The sequence below is a fragment of the Balaenoptera musculus genome, chromosome 4, assembly GCF_009873245.2.
Source record: "Balaenoptera musculus isolate JJ_BM4_2016_0621 chromosome 4, mBalMus1.pri.v3, whole genome shotgun sequence".
NCBI classification, from domain to species: domain Eukaryota; kingdom Metazoa; phylum Chordata; class Mammalia; order Artiodactyla; family Balaenopteridae; genus Balaenoptera; species Balaenoptera musculus.
Window position 1 is genome coordinate 57,579,830 of NC_045788.1, and position 19,182 is coordinate 57,599,011.

Consider the following 19,182-nt stretch of genomic DNA (forward strand, 5'->3'; position numbering starts at 1 on the left):
GTTCCTACTTGTACTGTCAGCTTCAGAACTGGTCTTCTTTGTGCTCTCACAATGTATGTTAGCTTTTGGCTATGTTTGTACAGTTAATTCCTTCTACCATTTGGTGAGGGAAAAGGGAAATTACATCAGGGTTAATAACGAGAAACTTAAATACTGAGCAGTGGCCATAAGAGCCCATCATCTCAGCATCACTGAAAACACTTACGAAGCACAGACCTGCACCCACACCCAGGTCAGTTTCTCCATCTGTCCAGGTTTTAATCTTTATTTCTTCTTTACTTTAAGGTAAGATGATTTTTTTAGGAAAAATATAAAGACATTTGGCTTTTCTTCTCTGCTATTTTTCTCTGACTGAATTAGCCAGCCTCAAAGTTAATTAGTGAGGATATTTTCACTGAATATTGTACACTCTTTGTCAGCCATGCCCTCTCCATCCAACTGGTTTCATTTATCTGTTTTATAATTGAGGGCTGGCAGTTAGGTCATGGCAAGATTCTTTTGATTCACCTTTTGGGTAAACTTCCAAAGTTTAGTGGACTTCTTTTAACTCATTAGAGAAAAGTAGCTGCAAGAGTCTCAGGTGCTGGTGCCAGACATTTTCCCCTCAAATAAATAAACCGCTACACAAGCCAGGTTGAATCCTAAAGACTTCCAGGATCTGAGGAGGAAATTCAGGACACGCAGTTGGATTCAGGGTTACAGCAAAGTGCTTACAGGTCATTGCTCTGTTGGATGACTGCTGTATATGGTAACCATCATTGTTCTTGTAGGGCCTATAGAGAGAAAGAAGAGTTTGTAATGTAGGCATTCTATTGGGTATAGTTGCAAGGGGAGGATAATTCAGATGTTTCTACTTTTAGTGCTATCTTATGCAGAGCCTTTTTAAAAAATTGGAGTACAGTTGATTTACATACAGTGTTGTGTTAGTTTCAGGTATACAGCAAAATGATTCAGTTATACATATATATTCTTTTTCAGATCCTTTTCTATTATAGGTTATTACAAAATATTGAATATAGTTCCCTGTGCTATATAGTAGGTCCTTGTTGTTTATCTATTTTATGTATAGTAGTGTGTATCTGTTAATCCCAAACTTCTAAATTATCCCCCTCCCTGTTTTCCCTTTGGTAACCGTAAGTTTGTTTTCTATGTCTATGAGTCTGTTTCTGTTTTGTAAATAAGTTCATTTGTATCATCTTTTTAGATTCCTCCTATAAGTGATGTCATATGATATTTGTCTTTCTCTGTCTGACTTACTTCACATAGTATGATAATCTCTAGGTCCATCCATGTTACTGCAAATGGCAATATTTTATTCTTTTTCATGGCTGAGTAATATTATGTAGTGTTTTGATAAGACCAGTTATTAGAAGTCCAGCTCTCAGAACATCCTGTTCAAGACAACAATTATTTGTATATGGGGATTTGTTCTAAAATTTTGCTTGAGCTATGTCTTTTTCATCTTTAAGTTCCAAACAAAATCTTATGCATGGAGGCATGGATACTTTGATTAAATGAACCAGCTGGTCTGTAAGTACGTAAATAATTATATTCTATTTAAATGTATGCTAGTAGTAAAGGCAAGGATTAATTCTATTCTCTATGCATATTTTTTTTTTTTAAAATATTTATTTATTTATTTATTTTTGGCTGTCTCAGGTCTTAGTTGTGGCATGCGGGATCTTTCATCGTGGTGCGTGGGCTTCTCTCTAGTTGTGGCGCACAGGCTCCAGAGCGCACGGGCTCAGTAGTTGTGGCTCGTGGGCTCAGTAGTTGTGGTGCGCAAATTACTCTTCATGTAATTGAGAGTATTTGAATAAGTACTCTTTTTTCAACCATAGAAAGCATAAAACATTGGCAAAAGCAATGTAGAATGTGCACCTGTGATGAGGGTTCTTAAACTCACTTAGCTGAGGCAATGTTCACTTTTTTTTTTTAATGACTATTTTTTAAAAAATTACTTATTTTTATTTATGTTTTTGGCTGTGTTGGGTCTTTGTTGCTGTGCGTGGGCTTTCTCTAGTTGTGGCGAGTGGGAGCTACTCTTCGTTGCGGTAGGCGGGCTTCTCATTGTGGTGGCTTCTTTTGTTGCGGAGCATGGGCTCTAGGTGTGTGGGCTTCAGTAGTTGCAGTGCGTGGGCTCAGTAGTTGTGGCACACGGGCATAGTTGCTCCGCAGCATGTGGGATCTTCCCGGACCAGGGCTCGAACCCGTGTCCCCTGCATTGGCAAGCGGATTCTTAACCATTGCTCCACCAGGGAAGCCCATGTTCACTTTTTGACAATAGATCAGGATTTGATTCCGGCTTATCTTGTGCAGAGTTGGTTTTAACGCAAATAATTATTTTCAGTCTAATTATCATTACATACTGGTTTAGGGGATGCATCAACTCTATTTTCATTTCTTTTAAATCTGTTTAATAGATTGCTAGTTGTAGCTTATTGTTTATTTAAAAGCCAAATAAGTTAATGAAAACATGTGTAAAGTTTCCATAAATGTCTGATGATGGGCCTTGTGGATGTTGAGGCCCAGGAGGGCAGGGTGCCCTCTGCCTGGGGGTGGGGTGGCCCCCTCCTGATCACGTTACCACTGGTGAGGGTCCATCTTCCATACTTGCTAGGCTCACTGAGGCTAATTCAACTCACAAGAGACAAAGTGTTAAAGTCAGGGTGTTTAGTTTTTAGTTTCTAGTGAGACCCACAACCACCTGTAAGTGGGATGTTTATGTCAACTCGACCAGTACATTCCCTCCCTGTGGAAAGCTGAATTATATTTAGAATATTGCTTAGTGAACATGGAATCCAAACAGGTTGTGAACTCAGATATTTAATGGTCGTGTGATCCAATCGTCCTGGTTTCCTTCTCCCCAGTAAGGACATACCTGCTCAGTGAGAAGCTCCTACTCATCTTGAGGTCTCAGCCTAGAATTAGTTCTTCCAGGAAGCCTTGATCCCTCCAGGCTAGGCCATTGTGGTGTCTGGGTAATAAAAGTGGGCCCCATATCGAATTCCACTCTGGGTTCCATGGGTACAGCAGCAAACAAAATAAGAAACAGATCACCATACAAGCAAACAAAAAGCTTTCCTCTGTGGGAGGAGACATTCGTTTGGCAGAGCAAGGTTGAGGTTCTTGGTGGGAAAGGAATGAAGAGGGTTGGAGGCAAGAGAAGGTGTGTTTTTCTTTCATCATAGAAATTAGTTTACCTAAGAAGAATCCTCAAAGCCTTGGTGATTACAGGAGAGTCTTCCTGTAATGCCCGTGGCAGCAGTGAAATTGCCTATCCCACTGGCCCCTGCACCAGCTCAGCAGCATCTGAAGGTGATTTTTCTTCTTTGGTCATCTTCACCCCTGACCTGGGTATCAGCTCAAGGATTTGGATCAAGGCATTGACTACTTCATTTTAGTTTTGACCTGGTTTGTGCCCCTCTGTGTGCCTCTGTGCTGCTCCACTGTGGCACTTTTCATGAGATCCTGCTGCTGTGTCTAATGGTGGTCACCTGGGACGTCAGGACCTGAGCACCACGTTTGTTGTTTACTATTCTATCTCATCTAGCATAGCCCCTCACACATAGTAGGTGCTCAGTAAATATTTGTGTTGTAATCAGATGGAGGAAGACAGACACACTGATAAAGTTTTCTCCTCTGATTTACCTTTTTTTCTTTTTCTTCTTTTTTTCTATTTTATGGACATCTTTTTCCTCTTAATTGTTTTCCTTTCCTGACCACAGTCTAGGTTCTGTCTGGCCTGCGAGTTATACTGTCTAAGGTGATGGTATATACCTCTGCCCTCATTCATTTTGTGTTTGGTTTTCTAGATTAATTGCTGGAGCATTCTCTTGTTTCTATCCTTTTCCTGTCTGTGGCAGATGCTCTATAGGCATGTAAATATAAACTCATGGTGGAGAGATGCAGTTTGGGTGAATGGATCATACTTACTCTGGAGAGATCCTTTCCTCTCTGGCTTGTGACTTGGTGTTTGACCAAGAGTTCTGTTTTTTTTTTTTTTTTCCCATTTGAGCTGTATGATAGAGCAGTGAAGCCAGCTTCTCTGGTTTCTTTAGTCTTTCTAAACACCAGATCTTGTTGAGGTACATCTCTACCTCTCTCTCCTTCTGCTTTCCTGTGGGGGTATCTGAGGGCAGAATTTGGACTTATGCCATTTTCTGGGGCTTAGGAAAGAGAGCCCAAAGTTACATGAGTAAACCATAGCCAAGAAGACATCTGTTGAGGTCCTTTATGCTAAACCAACATTCTTATAATACTATTTGAAATAATAAAGTTTAAACTTGTGAGGACAGGGACCCTGCTTGTCTTATTTAATATTAAATCCTCAGTATCTGTATATATTTGGTGTTCAGTAAATATTTGTTCAATACAATGAATGAATCAATAAATGAATGAATGAGTGAGTGAGTGAATCCCTGTGGGTGAACAAGGATGACCAGTGGTACACTAGTCCTAATAGTATACCACCATATAGAAACATTTTAATCTTTGGCAATTACTTATAAAACGTTCTTTTCAATCAAAATATAATAAATTTGGGAAAAAAAGAAAAGCAAAAAACCAAAAAGAAACCTTCCCATTCAGAGAAAAGAAATTATTACCATTTTTATGCAAATTCCTTACAGATTCTCAGTCTTTGTCTCAGTCTTAGTCTTCATCTCTATTCTCTAACCTTTTCCTTAGTTTTGGAACTTAATGCACATACTGTTTTCTAACATGCTTATCACATCATTGAGTTATTCATGCTGTAAACCTTTTCCTTTATCTTTTCCCTTCTGCGGGTCTCTCCGTGCTCTCCATGGCTTAATTTGTCATTTAACTTGAAATGAAACAATGACTGGTTTCCTTCTAAAGTAAACGTAGTTACTTATGAAACTGCTTGGACTATTCCTAGGACGATCTTTCTGTGAGCTTCCTAACTGTGTTTCTTGGCTCCAAGCTTTTAAGTCAAGGAAGAGGTCGGCAGGGTAATACTTGTCAGGCAATGCTTATTTGCTACAATAGTTTCTGAGCTAAGACTTGACTTTGCTAAGCAGAAGTTGGAAATAAAGTGAATTTCCCAATGAAAAATGTGTAAGGATTTGCAGCCCCTGAGTCTATTTCAAAATTTTTTTCTATGACTACATGTCATTTTAAAATTCTTCATGATTGCCAGGTTTAAGGATCACAGTTCATTTTTAGATTTCTTGTGTGTTACTCACTAAACTGTTTTTGTCATTGGGGTAAGAAGTAACTGTTGTGTCTGACCAAATCATGTCATATTTTTGGAGCAGTTAATGACTGGAGACAGGAAATGTTAATTTCTCACTAATATCTCATTAGGCTGGAGCCTAATGGCTTAAGAACCATAGAGTTCTATGTGATTTTCACTTATTTCAAAATCCTAGACCCATGCAAATGGTGCATTTCTAGCAATCTTACTATTTTCTATTGGAGCTCTGATAATTAGAGGCTTAAAGTCTTAAGTCTTCAAAACTATCTCACTAGTTAATAATAACCAAAGATAAATGCCTGGGGAGTGTCATTTTCACCTTCCAGCCAATATTTGAGTGGTATTTTGGTGTCATGTGTCATAGATTAAAAATATTGTTGATGTATTTGTTTTAAGTTATTAGTTCAAAGAATTTTTTTTTGGTATTTAAACTTTTTGGAAATTTTTTCTTAATTGGGCTGGGGATTTTGTCTTTTGTTTTTGATTTTGAGAGCACTGAATTATATTTAAAAAAGGAATATAGATGAAGGCTGCTATTCACAAGTTAAAATGGGCCCCTAAGGGAAGAGGGATAGAAGAGAAAGCTATACAATGTTTAATCTATTAATAATAGAAAGAGCGGCTTTTTTGGGGTGGCAGTGAGTCTCTGTATCTGGGTTTGGGTCAGAGGGTCACCATAGTTTCTATATATATTACTTTTTGTTCTCCTCCTGGTATTGTTCCAAAGAGCAGGAAACTCCTTGAACAGTCTATCTTTTACTGTCCTAAAGAATAATATCTTTATATCTATTTTCAGATTTTGTTTTTCAAATTTAGAAGTGAAGAAATTGTGGTTTTTGACTCTCCATTCCTGTTAAGGGCCTAGGATGGCGCTTCACTGAGCCTCTTGGTCTCCTGAGAGATCTGAGGAAATGGTCTAGTGCAGAGGAAAAAGGACTGGGCCGGGAGTCAGAATACCTGGGTTCTGGGCCACGTGTGGGGTTTGAGGCAAATGATTTAACTTTTCTAACCCTCGTTTCCTTACCTGCAAAATGGGCCTGAAAATGTTTCCCTCTCCTGCATTGCACTGTCCTATGACGACAGATAAGGCAGCAGTTTGGATAGCTTTTGAAAACGCTAGGCAGTGCCTCTCAGACTTTGCTGTGCACGTGGAGATCTTGTTAAAATGCAGATTCTCATTCAGTAGGTTTGAGGTTGGGCCCGAGATTCTGCATTTCTCACAAGCTCCCAGGTAATGCTGCTGCTTTGAATCATACCGCAAGAAGCCAGGTGCGGTCTAAAGCCTTATGTTGTCAGGGGGGATATGAGGGTCCTGAGGAGAGAACCCTCCCCTGCCACCCCCAAACACACAGCTTCCCAACACCGGCGTGCTGTGAGTGGGTTACGGATGAGGCCAACATGCTGATCCCTGAGGTCCTGGGGCGGGTGGAGCCTCCTGAGTTACCCCACTGTGCTAAATGCATCATCATTTTCTTCTGTGTGCTGTGGGGTGGACGCATTTGGGAAGCACAGCAGTCTTCACAGATCCCTCACCAGCTCTGTGAGGTATGGACACTGAAGTAGGGAAGAGGGGATGAGGGGGCAGGTGGAGGTGGAGGGTCGTGAGGTGGTAGGTCTGGGACTACCAGAGAGACTATAGAGGGTTCCACAGGCAGAATTTTGTTTTGTCCTGGACCTCACGCTGCGGTCCAGCCATTTGGCAGCCCCGGGGGCCTGTGTGTTCTCTGTTCCTCACAGGTTCTCCCTGTGTGGGAAGACGGCATGGCTATTTCCTCCATCACCCTTCCCTCCTCCCGAACTTATATCTATGCCACTGGGGTTCAGGTTAGAACAATCTGTGTTAGGCATTTGTATTTGTCTAATTTTAAATTATTTTAACTTGGACACTGTTCTTTTTTTCTTGTTTTAGAAACCTTTTTAAAATTACTTTCTGAAATGTCAAAAGAATTGATATGATGGGTATATTTACAAAAATACCTATTTATTACACTAATTTTTTATCATCTGTCTTCCCCCCAGTTGAAACTCACAAGAGATTTTTGTTTTGTTCATTGCTATATCCCAAGCCCAGGGCATAGTAGGAGCTCGGTAAATATGTGTTGATTATTGAATGACTTGATTACAGATCTCAGTGCTTATTTTCTCTTCACCTTCTAGATGTGTATTCTTTCCCAGAAGAGGAACCTGTTTTGGATCCTCATTTGGCCAAGCACTTAGCGCATTTTGGAATTGATATGCTTCATATGCATGGGGTAAGAAAGGTCTCCTTTTGTCTCTATTCCCACTTTGTGGGGAAACTGTTCGTATTTATATAATTCCTATCACACAAATCTTCATTTTATAGGTTTTAGGTTTTAATGTTTGCATTTACTTCTTGAACTTAATTAGCATTTTCTTTTGGTTATCAGCTTAGATTTTTAAATTTTATTTTATAGTAAAAATGGCACCTCATCCAGTACCATTTTGTTTTAGTTGGAGTTTACTTGCAAAATTTCTGTCTCCTGTGATGGAGAGTTGCGTGAATCACTCTTTGTTCACTAAAGGGAGAAGGTACGGGGAGATGACCTTTAAAATGATCTGTGACCAACATCACTTTAATTGATTACAGGAAGGGAAGTAGAGCTCCTGGGGCAGGGGTGGAGAGAATAAGCCAACAGATTATTGTTGATGGAAACGCTTTGCCTCATTTCATATTGTGTTTTCAGGCTGGTATCGTGACTGTGTAATATTTGTCCCTATGGGGAGCTGGTTAATTGTGCGTGTTTTGCTTTAGCCCATGTCATCTCCCTCTCCTCGTGTTCTCCTCTGTAACTCCTCTTTCTCACTCATGTCACTTTTTAATTTGTGTTCTGTGCTCTTCTTTAAACCTCCCTCCTGTGTCGAGCTTCTCCCGAACCCCATGGTTTTATTCCACTTTCTTCTCCAACTGCTTTGCTTTTTGTTTGCTGTGTTGCATTGTATCTGCCCTTGAGATTATTCTACTTGCTTCTTTTTTTTGATTCCTATTTGTCTTCTTCCTCCTCCTATCTCCTTTCCTCCCAGTCTCTGTCTCTTTTATTTTAAAATCTTTTAAATGTGGGTTTTTTTTAAATTGTGGAGAGATACACCTAATGTAAAATTTACTGTTTTAACCATTTTTTAAGTGTACAGTGCTGTGGCATTAAGTTCATTTGTCTTGTGCAACCATCACCACGTCAGTCTTTTTTAATGAGGTTGTTTGTTTCTCTGTTTAACTGGGGAAGAAAGGCAGAAACATCTATTGCTCTTAGAAATAATTGGTGGGACATGATGTTTGAATGATAATCATTGCTAAAGTTGTATTTCTTCAATGACGTTGCCCCAGACAGAGAACGGGCTCCAGGACAATGACAGCCAGCCGCGGATCAGCGAGTGGGAGGTGATCCAGGAGACGGGGACGAAGCTGAAGCCCATGTACGGCCCCGGATACACGGGTCTCAAGAACCTGGGCAACAGTTGCTATCTCAGCTCTGTGATGCAGGCCATCTTCAGCATCCCGGAATTCCAGAGAGCGTAAGTGTCCCGTATAGACCAGGGTGCACAGCCTGCCCTGCACCCCCTCCGCGTCCAGTCAGGCAGTGTGTGCTGAGGAAGCCCTTCACCATCTGTGCTGTGACTTCCCGCATGAAGCTGGGTGAGAACACTTGTCAAGTGTTATGGGGATCAGGTGAGATAAGAAGAGCTTTGTAAACTGAAAAACCTCCTACAGGGATTTGTCATATTAATAATGGCTTCCATTTTTAGACCAATACCCTCTATGCCAAGAAAGTAACAATCATTAAGCTTCACAGCAAAACTGCCACATCTCTTCCTATAGATGCGCTAGGAGAGGTTCGGTGATCTGGTTGGTCAGTGGTGAGTGAGTGGAGCTTCTAAGAGGATTTAAGCTTTTCTTTTTTTGCTACTCAAAATGTGGTTCGTGGATGGTGCTGGTCCTTGGACTGCTGGATATGGATCCGAAATGAGACAGGTATGGAAACTGAGAGTGAGCATTCAGAAACTGTGGTAGGCATTTGACGTTGCCGTTTTTTATAAGTGGCATTTCATTTTTTCAATACAGTTGACCCTTGAACAACATGGGTGTGAACTGCACGGGTCCACTTATATGTGGATTTTTTCAATAAATACGTACTACCGTACTACAGGATCTGCGGTTGGTTGAAACCATGGATAAGGAGGAACTGTGAATCCAAAGGGCTGACTGTAAAGTTATGCATGGAATTCCGATTGTGCCGAGGGTTGGTGCCCCTGACTCCCGTGTTGTTCAGGGGTCAACTATAATTTATTTTTGTTGTATTTTTAAAGGTATCATCTATATGAGTTGAAATCAACAAACTAGCTGGCCCTTCACCACAAGTAATTGGGAGGCACTGATTTAGGGTGCTTCCCAACCGTACATGTTCAGGCTGCCTGCTTCCTCCCTTGCTGAGGGGCAGAGGGGCTGTGTCTCTGGCCCTTTTCTTCCTTCGACTGTGCTTAGGACAGGGAGCCACAGAGACTGGTAGCTGCAGCTCATGGGCGGCCACTGCCTAAGTTTAGGAAATAATCTCTAGTGTTTCCCAGAGCAGGTAGGATTCGACCTTGGTTCGAGTATGGAAGAGGACACACATGTGCTAAGACAGAATGACGGGCATATAGCACGCTAGGGACAGCACAGGGCAATTTTTTACCCACGTGGAGTTGAATGCTAATGATTTTAAAGGTAGTTAATAAAAGTATATCAGATGTCCTTTTCCTTCCTCTCTTGGTATTTGAAGTCTTACCTCTTCATACTGTTCCTGGCTTTGGAAATTTATGGTCAGTTTTCCATGTCAGGTTTTAATTTTTTCCATCCAGCCAATAAGGAGTGGGTTCTGCTCTGCTCAGCAGTGTGCTGGGTATGGGGGGTTCAGTGGTAAACAAAAGGACCTGGTGCCCAGCCCCAGTTGGGGAAACAGACATTAAATAAATGTAGACTGTCCCCAACTTATGATGATTCGACTTAAGATCTTTTGACTTCAAGATGGTGCAAAAGTGATATGTGTTCAGTAGAAACTGTACTTCGAATTTTGAATTTTGCTCTTTTCCCGGGCTAGTGACAGGAGGTACATACCCTCTTGTGATGCTGGGCAGGGCAGCAGCCATAGCTCCCAGGCGGGCACGCGACCCTGAGGGTAAACAACTGATATGCTTACAACCATTCTGTACCCAGACAGCCTTTCTGTTTTTCACTTTCAGTACAGTATTCAATAAACTAGATTGGATAGTCAACACTTTATTATCGAATAGACTTTGTGCGAGATGATTTTGCCCAACTGTAGGCTAATGTAAGTGTTCTGAGCATGGTTCAGGTGGGCTAGACTAAGCTTCAATGTTTGATAGGTTAGGTATTGTAAATGCATTTTCAATCTACGATATCATCAACTTATGATGGGTTTATTGGGATGTAACCCCATCCTTTGCTGAGGAGTATCTGTAATCATAAGAACAACTGCATGGTTATAAATATGGTAAATTCCATGAAGGAAAAGGGAAGGAGGTGGTCAGGGAGGATCTCTTTGAAGAAGGGACACACAAAGGGATACTCACCTTGACTGATGTGCAGGAGGAGTGTAGACAGGGTTTTGGAGAAAAGGAGGAGCAAGTTTGAAGCTCTGAGATGTGAAAACCTTTTCAAAGTTACGCATCATGCATTGTAATATTTTTATAAGTTCTTACCCATGTCTCATACCTGTATTATCATTTGATTTGGAAACAATGTAGCTTCATCTTATCTGTCTCATGCTTCAAGATTTTTTTTTTTAAACTATTGAGGGAAAGTACTCATGGTAGGTGTTGTATAATTATTATTTCTTTTAAACTAGAATGGAAGACACTTATATTCTTTTGTTACAAAGCGCAACAACATTTTTAGTGCTTTACAGCCTACTGTTTTTGAAAATATTTTCTACACTTCAAAGTTTGATGAACAATTAACTTTCTGAATTTTTTCTTCCATGAAAAAATGTACCCCATGTCTATAATTTGGATTTGAGATTTGAATCTCTCACCTGGTCTCGTTTCAAGGGTTGTAGAATTTTGTAGTATCTAACATTTTGTATTCTATTTCCTAAACATTTACTGTATATATTAGAACATGAGCAACTTATTTTTCATACTTGTTCTTAGTCTTTTGGTTCTTTTACCGAATATCACTGGGTTGAAGTACTTGCTCTTCAAACTCCTTTTTCCCCAGTGGGACTAACTCAGTGGAGTAATGTCCAGGACTGGTATCTCCATTTTGTAAGTAGAAAGAGTGACTCACAGAGAGATTAAATGACTTACGCACAACCACGGTGTAATTCGGGAACATCAGCCGGACTCCTTGATACCCTGCCTGCCACTTGAACCCAGTTTACATTTCAAAATAATTCCGATGAGGAGCAAATCTAAATAAACTGGTGTACGAATTGAATGACAAGGAAGATGGATTGTCAGATAGCAAAACTGTTTTTTGCTTTGAAAACCACTAGATTACAAATTGAAGATATAAGTATTGATACTTTAAAAATTATCCAGCATTACTGCTGCCTTTTTTTTTTTTTAATCTTTCTGTTTATTTATTTATTTATTTATTTATTTATTGGCTGTGTTGGGTCTTCGTTTCTGTGCGAGGGCTTTCCCCAGCTGCGGCAAGCGGGGGCCACTCTTCATCGTGGTGCACGGGCCTCTCACTATCGCGGCCTCTCTTGTTGCGGAGCACAGGCTCCAGACGCGCAGGCTCAGTAGTTGTGGCTCACGGGCCCAGTTGCTCTGTGGCATGTGGGATCCTCCCAGACCAGGGCTCGAACCCGTGTCCCCTGCATCGGCAGGCAGATTCTCAACCACTGCGGCACCAGGGAAGCCGTACTGCTGCCTTTTAAAAATTTTAAAATTTTATTTATTTATTTTTTATTTTTAGTTGCGTTGGGTCTTCGTTGCTGCGCGTGGGCCTTCTCTAGTTGCAGCGAACGGGGGCTACTCTTCGTTGGCGGTGCATAAGCTTCTCATTGCGGTGGCTTCTCTTGTTGCGGAGCATGGGCTCTAGGCACGCGGGCTTCAGTAGTTGTGGCTCGCGGGCTCTAGAGCGCAGGCTCAGTAGTTGTGGTGCACGGGCTTAGTTGCTCCGCGGCATGTAGGATCTTCCCAGACCAGGGCTTGAACCCGTGTTCCCTGCATTGGCAGGTGGATTCTTAACTACTGCAGGGAAGCCCCTAGTGCTGCCTTTTAATTTAATTTTGTTGTAATAGAGGATATTCCTCATTGATTAGAAAAGGAATATAAATTACTAGCAAAATGGACTTTTCTGACATCAAAGATTTACCCCCTTTAACTTTATTCTTCTCCATCAACCTTGCCAGAAAGCGTAAGCTTTTCACTAATGTTCATCTTAGCAGTGGATTTTTTTTTGTCTTATCAGGTTTTGAGATATGATAAAGACTGGATTGTAAGAGAGCTAATGTTTATAATGTTTATCATGTTGTATATTAATTAAGAATTCTTCAGTGCAACCTCTGACTCTGAATATAGTTTGGTTTATCTATTATTTGGCTCTTGGTCCATGGAAAATTTCTAAATGGAATTGTTGTTCTAGTGATATAACCAAAAGCCATTTGAATGGGACTATTCCAGAGACGTGTGCTCTGTTAATTTTTATGTTGGTACATAACCTTGGATACAAATTCCGAGTTTGTAATCAGCAGGTGCCTAGAAGTTTCTAGTATTTCAGGGATCTAATTAGAGGTCATTACTAACTGTAGTGTATCATGGTTCTCTGCCAAGACTTTACTGCAGTAATGCCTGTTCTGTTGGGTCATTAGGTAGTCAGTTATGAAAATTGGTTGTGTGATTAAATGATATGAATATATTCATTCAACACATATTTATCAAGTGCCTTGTACATGTTAGATGCTGTTCTAGTGCTGGAGATGCAGTCATTTAAAGTCTCTGCCTTCATGGAGATTATATTCTAGTATATAATCTCTAGAAAGATAGATAATAAACAAGAACATAAATAAATTGTATAGTTGCAAATAGTGATTCATGCCAAGAAGCAAGTTAGCCAGGCTCAGGTGATATGGAACATGAAAGGGAGCAAGGATCCGTAGAGAGAGCGTTCCAGGAAAGAGACAGCAGGATGGCATGACCCTGAAGCAGGAGCGAGCTTGGTGTGCCCTGGGCAGCAAGAAGGGGAAATGGCCGGGGCGTTGTGGTCTGGAAGAGAGGGGTGGGAATGAGGTCAGAGAAGCAGGCAAGGCAGGGTGCAGGAAGGGACAGGGAGAGGGATCTGCTTCTGGATGCTTCTTCCTAGAGCTGTCAGGCTCAGAGAGTCCAAGCCTCAAGAGGGAAACGTGAACGGCACAAAGCAGGGGGTGTGAAATAGGAAATGAACTTAAGAAGTGAAAGAAATGATTGTGTGTTGACATATATATGGAATCTAAAAAAAAAAAAATGGTTCTGAAGAACGTAGGGGCAGGATAGGAATAAAGACGCAGACGTAGAGAATGGACTTGAGGACACGGGGAGGGGGAAGGGTAAGCTGGGAAGAAGTGAGAGAGTGGCATGGACATATATACACTACCAAATGTAAAATAGATAGCTAGTGGGAAGCAGCCGCATAGCACATGGAGATCAGCTGGGTGCTTTGTGACCACCTAGAGGGGTAGGATAGGGAGGGTGGGAGGGAGATGCAAGAGGGAGGGGATATGGGGATATATGTATATGTATAGCTGATTCACTTTGTTATACAGCAGAAACTAACACACCATTGTAAAGCAATTATACTCCAATAAAGATATTAAAAAAATTAAAATTAAAATAATTCCCAATCTATGTATAATTATTTAAATGTAATGAATTCACTTATGTGCTTTCTCTTTTGAAAAACATGCTTGTTCAATGAAAAAGATATTAGTTTATTCATCTACTTAATTTTGAAGATTGTTCTGTAGACAGACTGACAGATATGTACCATTGGAAACAACTAATACAGGAAAATACATTTTTGACACGTTCGGAGGGAAATTTAAAAAAAAGAAATGATTGTGTGTTGAGATGAGAGATGGATGGTTACAGTTAGGCTGCTCTGTCAGGTAAACTGGTCAGAAGGAGGGCTTTTGGGCTGCACAGGGGACTGTGGATGGGGCAGGTACATCTGGCAGCGTGGCTCAGGGCACAGCTTGGGAGCCGGGCCGCCTGGGTCTACTCTGGGCTTCATCACTCCCTCCTGGGTGATTTTGGAAGCTACCTAATGAATTTGCACCCTGATTTCTCATCTCTCGAATGAGGTAACGACAATAATCCCTTCCTCATATGGTTGTAATGAGGTCTTAATCAGGCAGCTTAGGAGACGCTTCAGAAACGGTAGTTGTTACTGCTGTCATTATTCATTTTGACACCACCAGAACAGTTCCTAACCTCACCTTTCGTTTTTGGGAAGGTAGTTGAGATGGCGTAAGCCAGTGGTCCTTGACTCTGGCTACATGTTAGACTCACTTGGGGAACTTGTAAAAGATTCCAAATCCCAGGCCTCAACCTCAGGCAGTGAAATCAGAACATCTGGGGGTGGCTCTGGCTTTCGTATTTTTTCTAGAAATTCTTTAGGGGATTCTAACTCGCACCTGGGGTTGAGACCCATTGATAGAAGCATAAACATTTTAGGGAGGCCCATGAATATGACTGCAGAGGTAAGAGCTCAGGAAAAAATTCTCTTCAGGTGGATGATTTAGTGTTGACAGAAAGGCAAGAAGGTCTTAGCTAGGATGATAGCTTATTTTGGTTCTGTTCATCTCTCAGTTCCTATGTTTTGACTGTTGCTTTTCATTTTCTAGGTATGTAGGAAATCTTCCAAGAATATTTGACTACTCTCCTTTAGATCCAACACAAGATTTCAACACACAGATGTAAGTGCCCTGTTGTAATTTTTAAGTATCTGATACAGTGTTCCTAGTGGTTTTCTCTGGGTTGCAGAATTAAAGGCAATTCTCTTCTTTATTGTCCGTATTTTTAAAAGTATTCTGAAATAAGCATGTGTTGCTTTTGTAAAAAAGAAAAAAATCAGTAACATTGTAAAGTACTGAGAAAAGTTGAAAATGGAATCAGTATCAAGCAGAATCAAACAGAGAAGTTACTTGTGAGTAATTGAGATACAGTGTTCCACCTAAAAGCAGCTGTACTTATTGAAATTTGTAGGTAACTTTAATATCTCTGAGGGCAAACAGCAATAACCTTTTTGTCTGTTTCTCCCTTCTGTCCAGGACTAAGTTAGGACATGGCCTTCTCTCAGGCCAGTATTCAAAACCTCCCATGAAATCCGAGCTCATTGAACAGGTGATGAAGGAGGAGCACAAGGTATGCGTCTGGGTGTTTGCCACACTGAAACGGTGGAAAGAGGAACCTTCTCAGCAAGAGCATGGATTTCCTGTGATTTGGCGAATGGTGGCCGTCAATTTAGCAAGCTGTCAAAATAGCTCTTTCATTTCAGGGTCTAGGGTGTCTGTCTGCTCTTAAAAATCGTGGTAAGGAATAGCCAGGGTTGGGGTTTCTGGTGGCATTTGCTTCATGGATTATATGTGATTGCCATCATTAATGGTCTTTAGAAATAATATTATTCATAAAATAGAGCTGGAATGGAAGGAATAAACGTATAAAAATATAAACATTTTCCCCTCGGTACCCCAACCTTGGCCCTTCTAGTGTTTGTGTTCTCCTAAGCCTCAACTCTGTTTGCTAGGGTTTCTCAAGAGGCTGGTTGTTAAAAAACAACAACACACATATTCCTATCCCGCCCCTAGAGCTGAGGATTCTGAATTTCTGGGGAGGGCTGGGCAGCCCTCATTTTAACTAAGCTGCCGGGGAGTTTGTAAGCACACTCCAGTATAAGAAACTCAGTTGGCCATTCAGTCACTATTACTTGACTCATTGAAAGATGTGCTTCATCTCCTAATAGCCAGACTCCCATTTCCATGTGCCTGCAGGTTGGGCCACTGACCCCTCCCTGGGCTGCTCTGTTAACGCAACTCCAGATGGCGCCACTCGCAGCCTGGCCTCTTGGAGTGGTGCCCTTGGAGTTGTGCAGTGCGCAGCTTACACAGCTGTATTTGGTGGTCTTGGCTCCCACAGCTGCAGTCATCCCGGGTGGAATGCAGGCCCCGCTTCCCCAGCGCCTGCTCTGCCTCCAGGGTACCTTGTCTTGACTTAGTGGGCAAGTTCTTTCAGTTCTGTTTCTCGGGTGTGTGACCTCTGTGCTCCCAGCTTAAGTCAGTCATCCTTGACTAATGCCTGCAGACTGAGAGCAAGAATCGAAAGTGAATAAGTTCTTTTTCATAAGGAAGCCAATTAGTTGGGGAAATGGAGCAAACGGGAGAAGAGAGACTAGGAAGGGAACATATAGAGGCAGTGTCTGGGGGTGGGGAGAGGGATGTAGACATTTTGAGGGCCAGGCCTGGAGATCACAGTGTCATGGCCAGGCAAACCTAAGTCCTCCAGTTGCACTGTTACCCAGCATTGCAACAATGAGTCCCTTATCCACCCCAGACAGGAAGACCCCCAGTTGGGATGCAGTTGAGGTGGTTCGGGAGTTGGGCTGGGGTATCGGGTTATCCAGGCTTCTTCTACCTCTGAGCTCCTGTGGAACTTTGAAGAGATGATGGTGAAAAAACTTGGCCCCAAATGTTGTTTTTGATCACATCCTGGGTTTTCATCCAGGCTGTCACTTCTTGGGCCACTCTTGGGGCAGAGTCCACCTGCCCTGGTGGAGGAGACGGAGACTAACTGGGACTCGGGAGCCTGGCTTCCTCTCCTGCCTTTGCAAGGGATCTGGAGACTGGGGGCAAGCCCCGTAACCTTTCAGTCTCAACCATCAAATGGAAGATTGGTCTCGCTGGTGGTTGTGAATAGTGCAAGTGTGAAGGTCCCCTCTCTAATGTAGATAAAATCTGTGTACAGTACAGGACTGTTGTGCTCTTGGAATCTCCTCATTTGAGAAAATGGGAAATGAAAACTCATCAATTTAGCAGTGTTTGGAAGGACAATTTGGTTTTAATATCACCATATCCTTTTACATTAGAAAAAAAGTAGTTCTTATATAAGTCATATTCCTTATTTAGTCTGTGAACAGCTGGGGACCCTAGTCCCCTCCCCACCATTGGATTAGCGTGGTAGCTGTGTGATCTCCAGGGGTCTGAGGCTTCCTCTGCCCTGTCTGGTTCAAGGTGTGAAACCCGGCAGCACTTGGACCATATCTGTCCTGCAGGTGTGTTTTGCTTGCACCTCCCCCCCCCCACCCCGCCCCAGAATCTGACTTTCCAGCTTCTTTTAAACACTCAGAGCCTCTGGCAGTCCCAGGCCCGCGACAGCAGTTGGCTGGAGCTGAGTAGCAGCCCTCCCTTCATACAGGACACACTGTCCCCAGCTGGCTCCAGTCCCTTTGTGGTTCGTGACCTGGCTGGTACGCTGGGTATTTGGGTATGTGACCCTTGATCTAGATGATGTGTAAAGTCCTTTTCCCGCTCCGACATGCCAGGATCAATTGGGTCCCTTTAACATTCAGAATGAGCTTGAGTTGACCGTATGATTTTCTTTGTGGCCCTGGAGGTGCCAGTTTCAAGCTGTTACTTGAACAGGCAAGTAATTCATTGTAAAATCTCCACTCCTCTTGACAGTGGAGAGAATTACTTTCTGAGGCATCAGGATTTTCACTGGCAGTTGGTTTCAGAGAAACCAATTTGTGAGAATCTTTCTTCTTCCAGGTCTCAGGAGCCCTTTGGTCAGGTGGTCTTGTCCTAGGTCTCTGGTGTTTGTGTCTTATCTTGTAGATGAGCCTGAAATGCTCCAAGAGATGAAAGAAGATGTGCTGAAGCAAAGAAGAGGATAGATTACGAGAGGAATGTGTGGTGGAGGGGAGAGAACACAGAGCCATGTGGCGGGAATGCTTTTTTACAGGGTCACCACCAGAGATACCAATAACTAGCATTACATAGTGCTTACGAAAGGCCAGGCCCTTCCTGTATGTTTACTGATGCAGAAATGGATACACAGAATCCTAACCTAAAGTTACAAAGCCAGGGAGTGGGAGAGCTGGGGTTTACACCAGGCAGTCTGGCCCTGAGTGTGTGCAGAATTGACCACTGCACTGTCCTGCTTCCCTAACAGTTGTTCCAGTACTTGTTTCAGGCTCCCAGTGCCTCAGTGTGTAGATGCTGGTAGGTGGATGACAAAAGGGGCTGCTTACATTAAAAAGAATGAAATGATGCCATTTGCAGCAACATGGATGGACCTAGAGATTGTCATACTGAGTGAAGTAAGTCAGACAGAGAAAGTGAAATATAGTATGATAATCTGCTTACATGCAGAATCTAAAAAAAAAAGATACAAATGAACTTATTTACAAAACAGGGGGGAAGGTTTGGGGGAAGGGATAGATTGGGAGTTTGGGATTGACATGTACACACTGCGATATGGATAACCAACAAGGACCTACTGTATAGCACAGGGAACGCTGCTCAATATTATGTAACAACCTAAATGGGAAAAGAATTTGAAAAAGAATAGGTACATGTATATGTGTAACGGAATCACTTTGCTGTACACCTGAAACTGACACAACATTGTTAATCAACTCTACTCCAATATAAAATAAAAAGTTAAAAAAAAAAAGGGGTTGCCTAAAGTTTGCGGAATTACCAGGTAGCCCAGTAACTTGGGCTACCCACATCTTGGGTCATTTCTAAAATATATACTTCTGGATATTAAATTGCTCTGCTACAGACCAAGGTGAAATCTAGTTTTTATATATGCATGCTTAATACATATTTCATCTATAAAAAGATTTGCAGTGTTTTTTGGGGGGCACTGCCATTTCTGTATAAATTTGTTGAATTGATTTTTAAAATTAAATTGCGTTTATAATAGCTAAAGCCTCCTCACTAGAAAAGGACACTTTTTCTTCT

General features: G+C 41.8%; 1 protein-coding gene across 3 annotated transcripts in view; it reads left to right on the top strand.

Annotated features, from left to right (window-relative positions):
- Positions 1 to 19,182, top strand: part of USP13 (ubiquitin specific peptidase 13) — a 120,055-nt gene that overhangs the window by 48,214 nt on the left and 52,659 nt on the right. For all 3 annotated transcript variants that reach the window (XM_036851569.1, XM_036851571.1, XM_036851570.1), the window contains exons 7-10: positions 7,376 to 7,470; positions 8,562 to 8,749; positions 15,064 to 15,135; positions 15,490 to 15,583. In XM_036851569.1, coding sequence (XP_036707464.1) covers positions 7,376 to 7,470; positions 8,562 to 8,749; positions 15,064 to 15,135; positions 15,490 to 15,583 — 449 coding nt within the window. The remainder of the gene's footprint in view (positions 1 to 7,375; positions 7,471 to 8,561; positions 8,750 to 15,063; positions 15,136 to 15,489; positions 15,584 to 19,182) is intronic.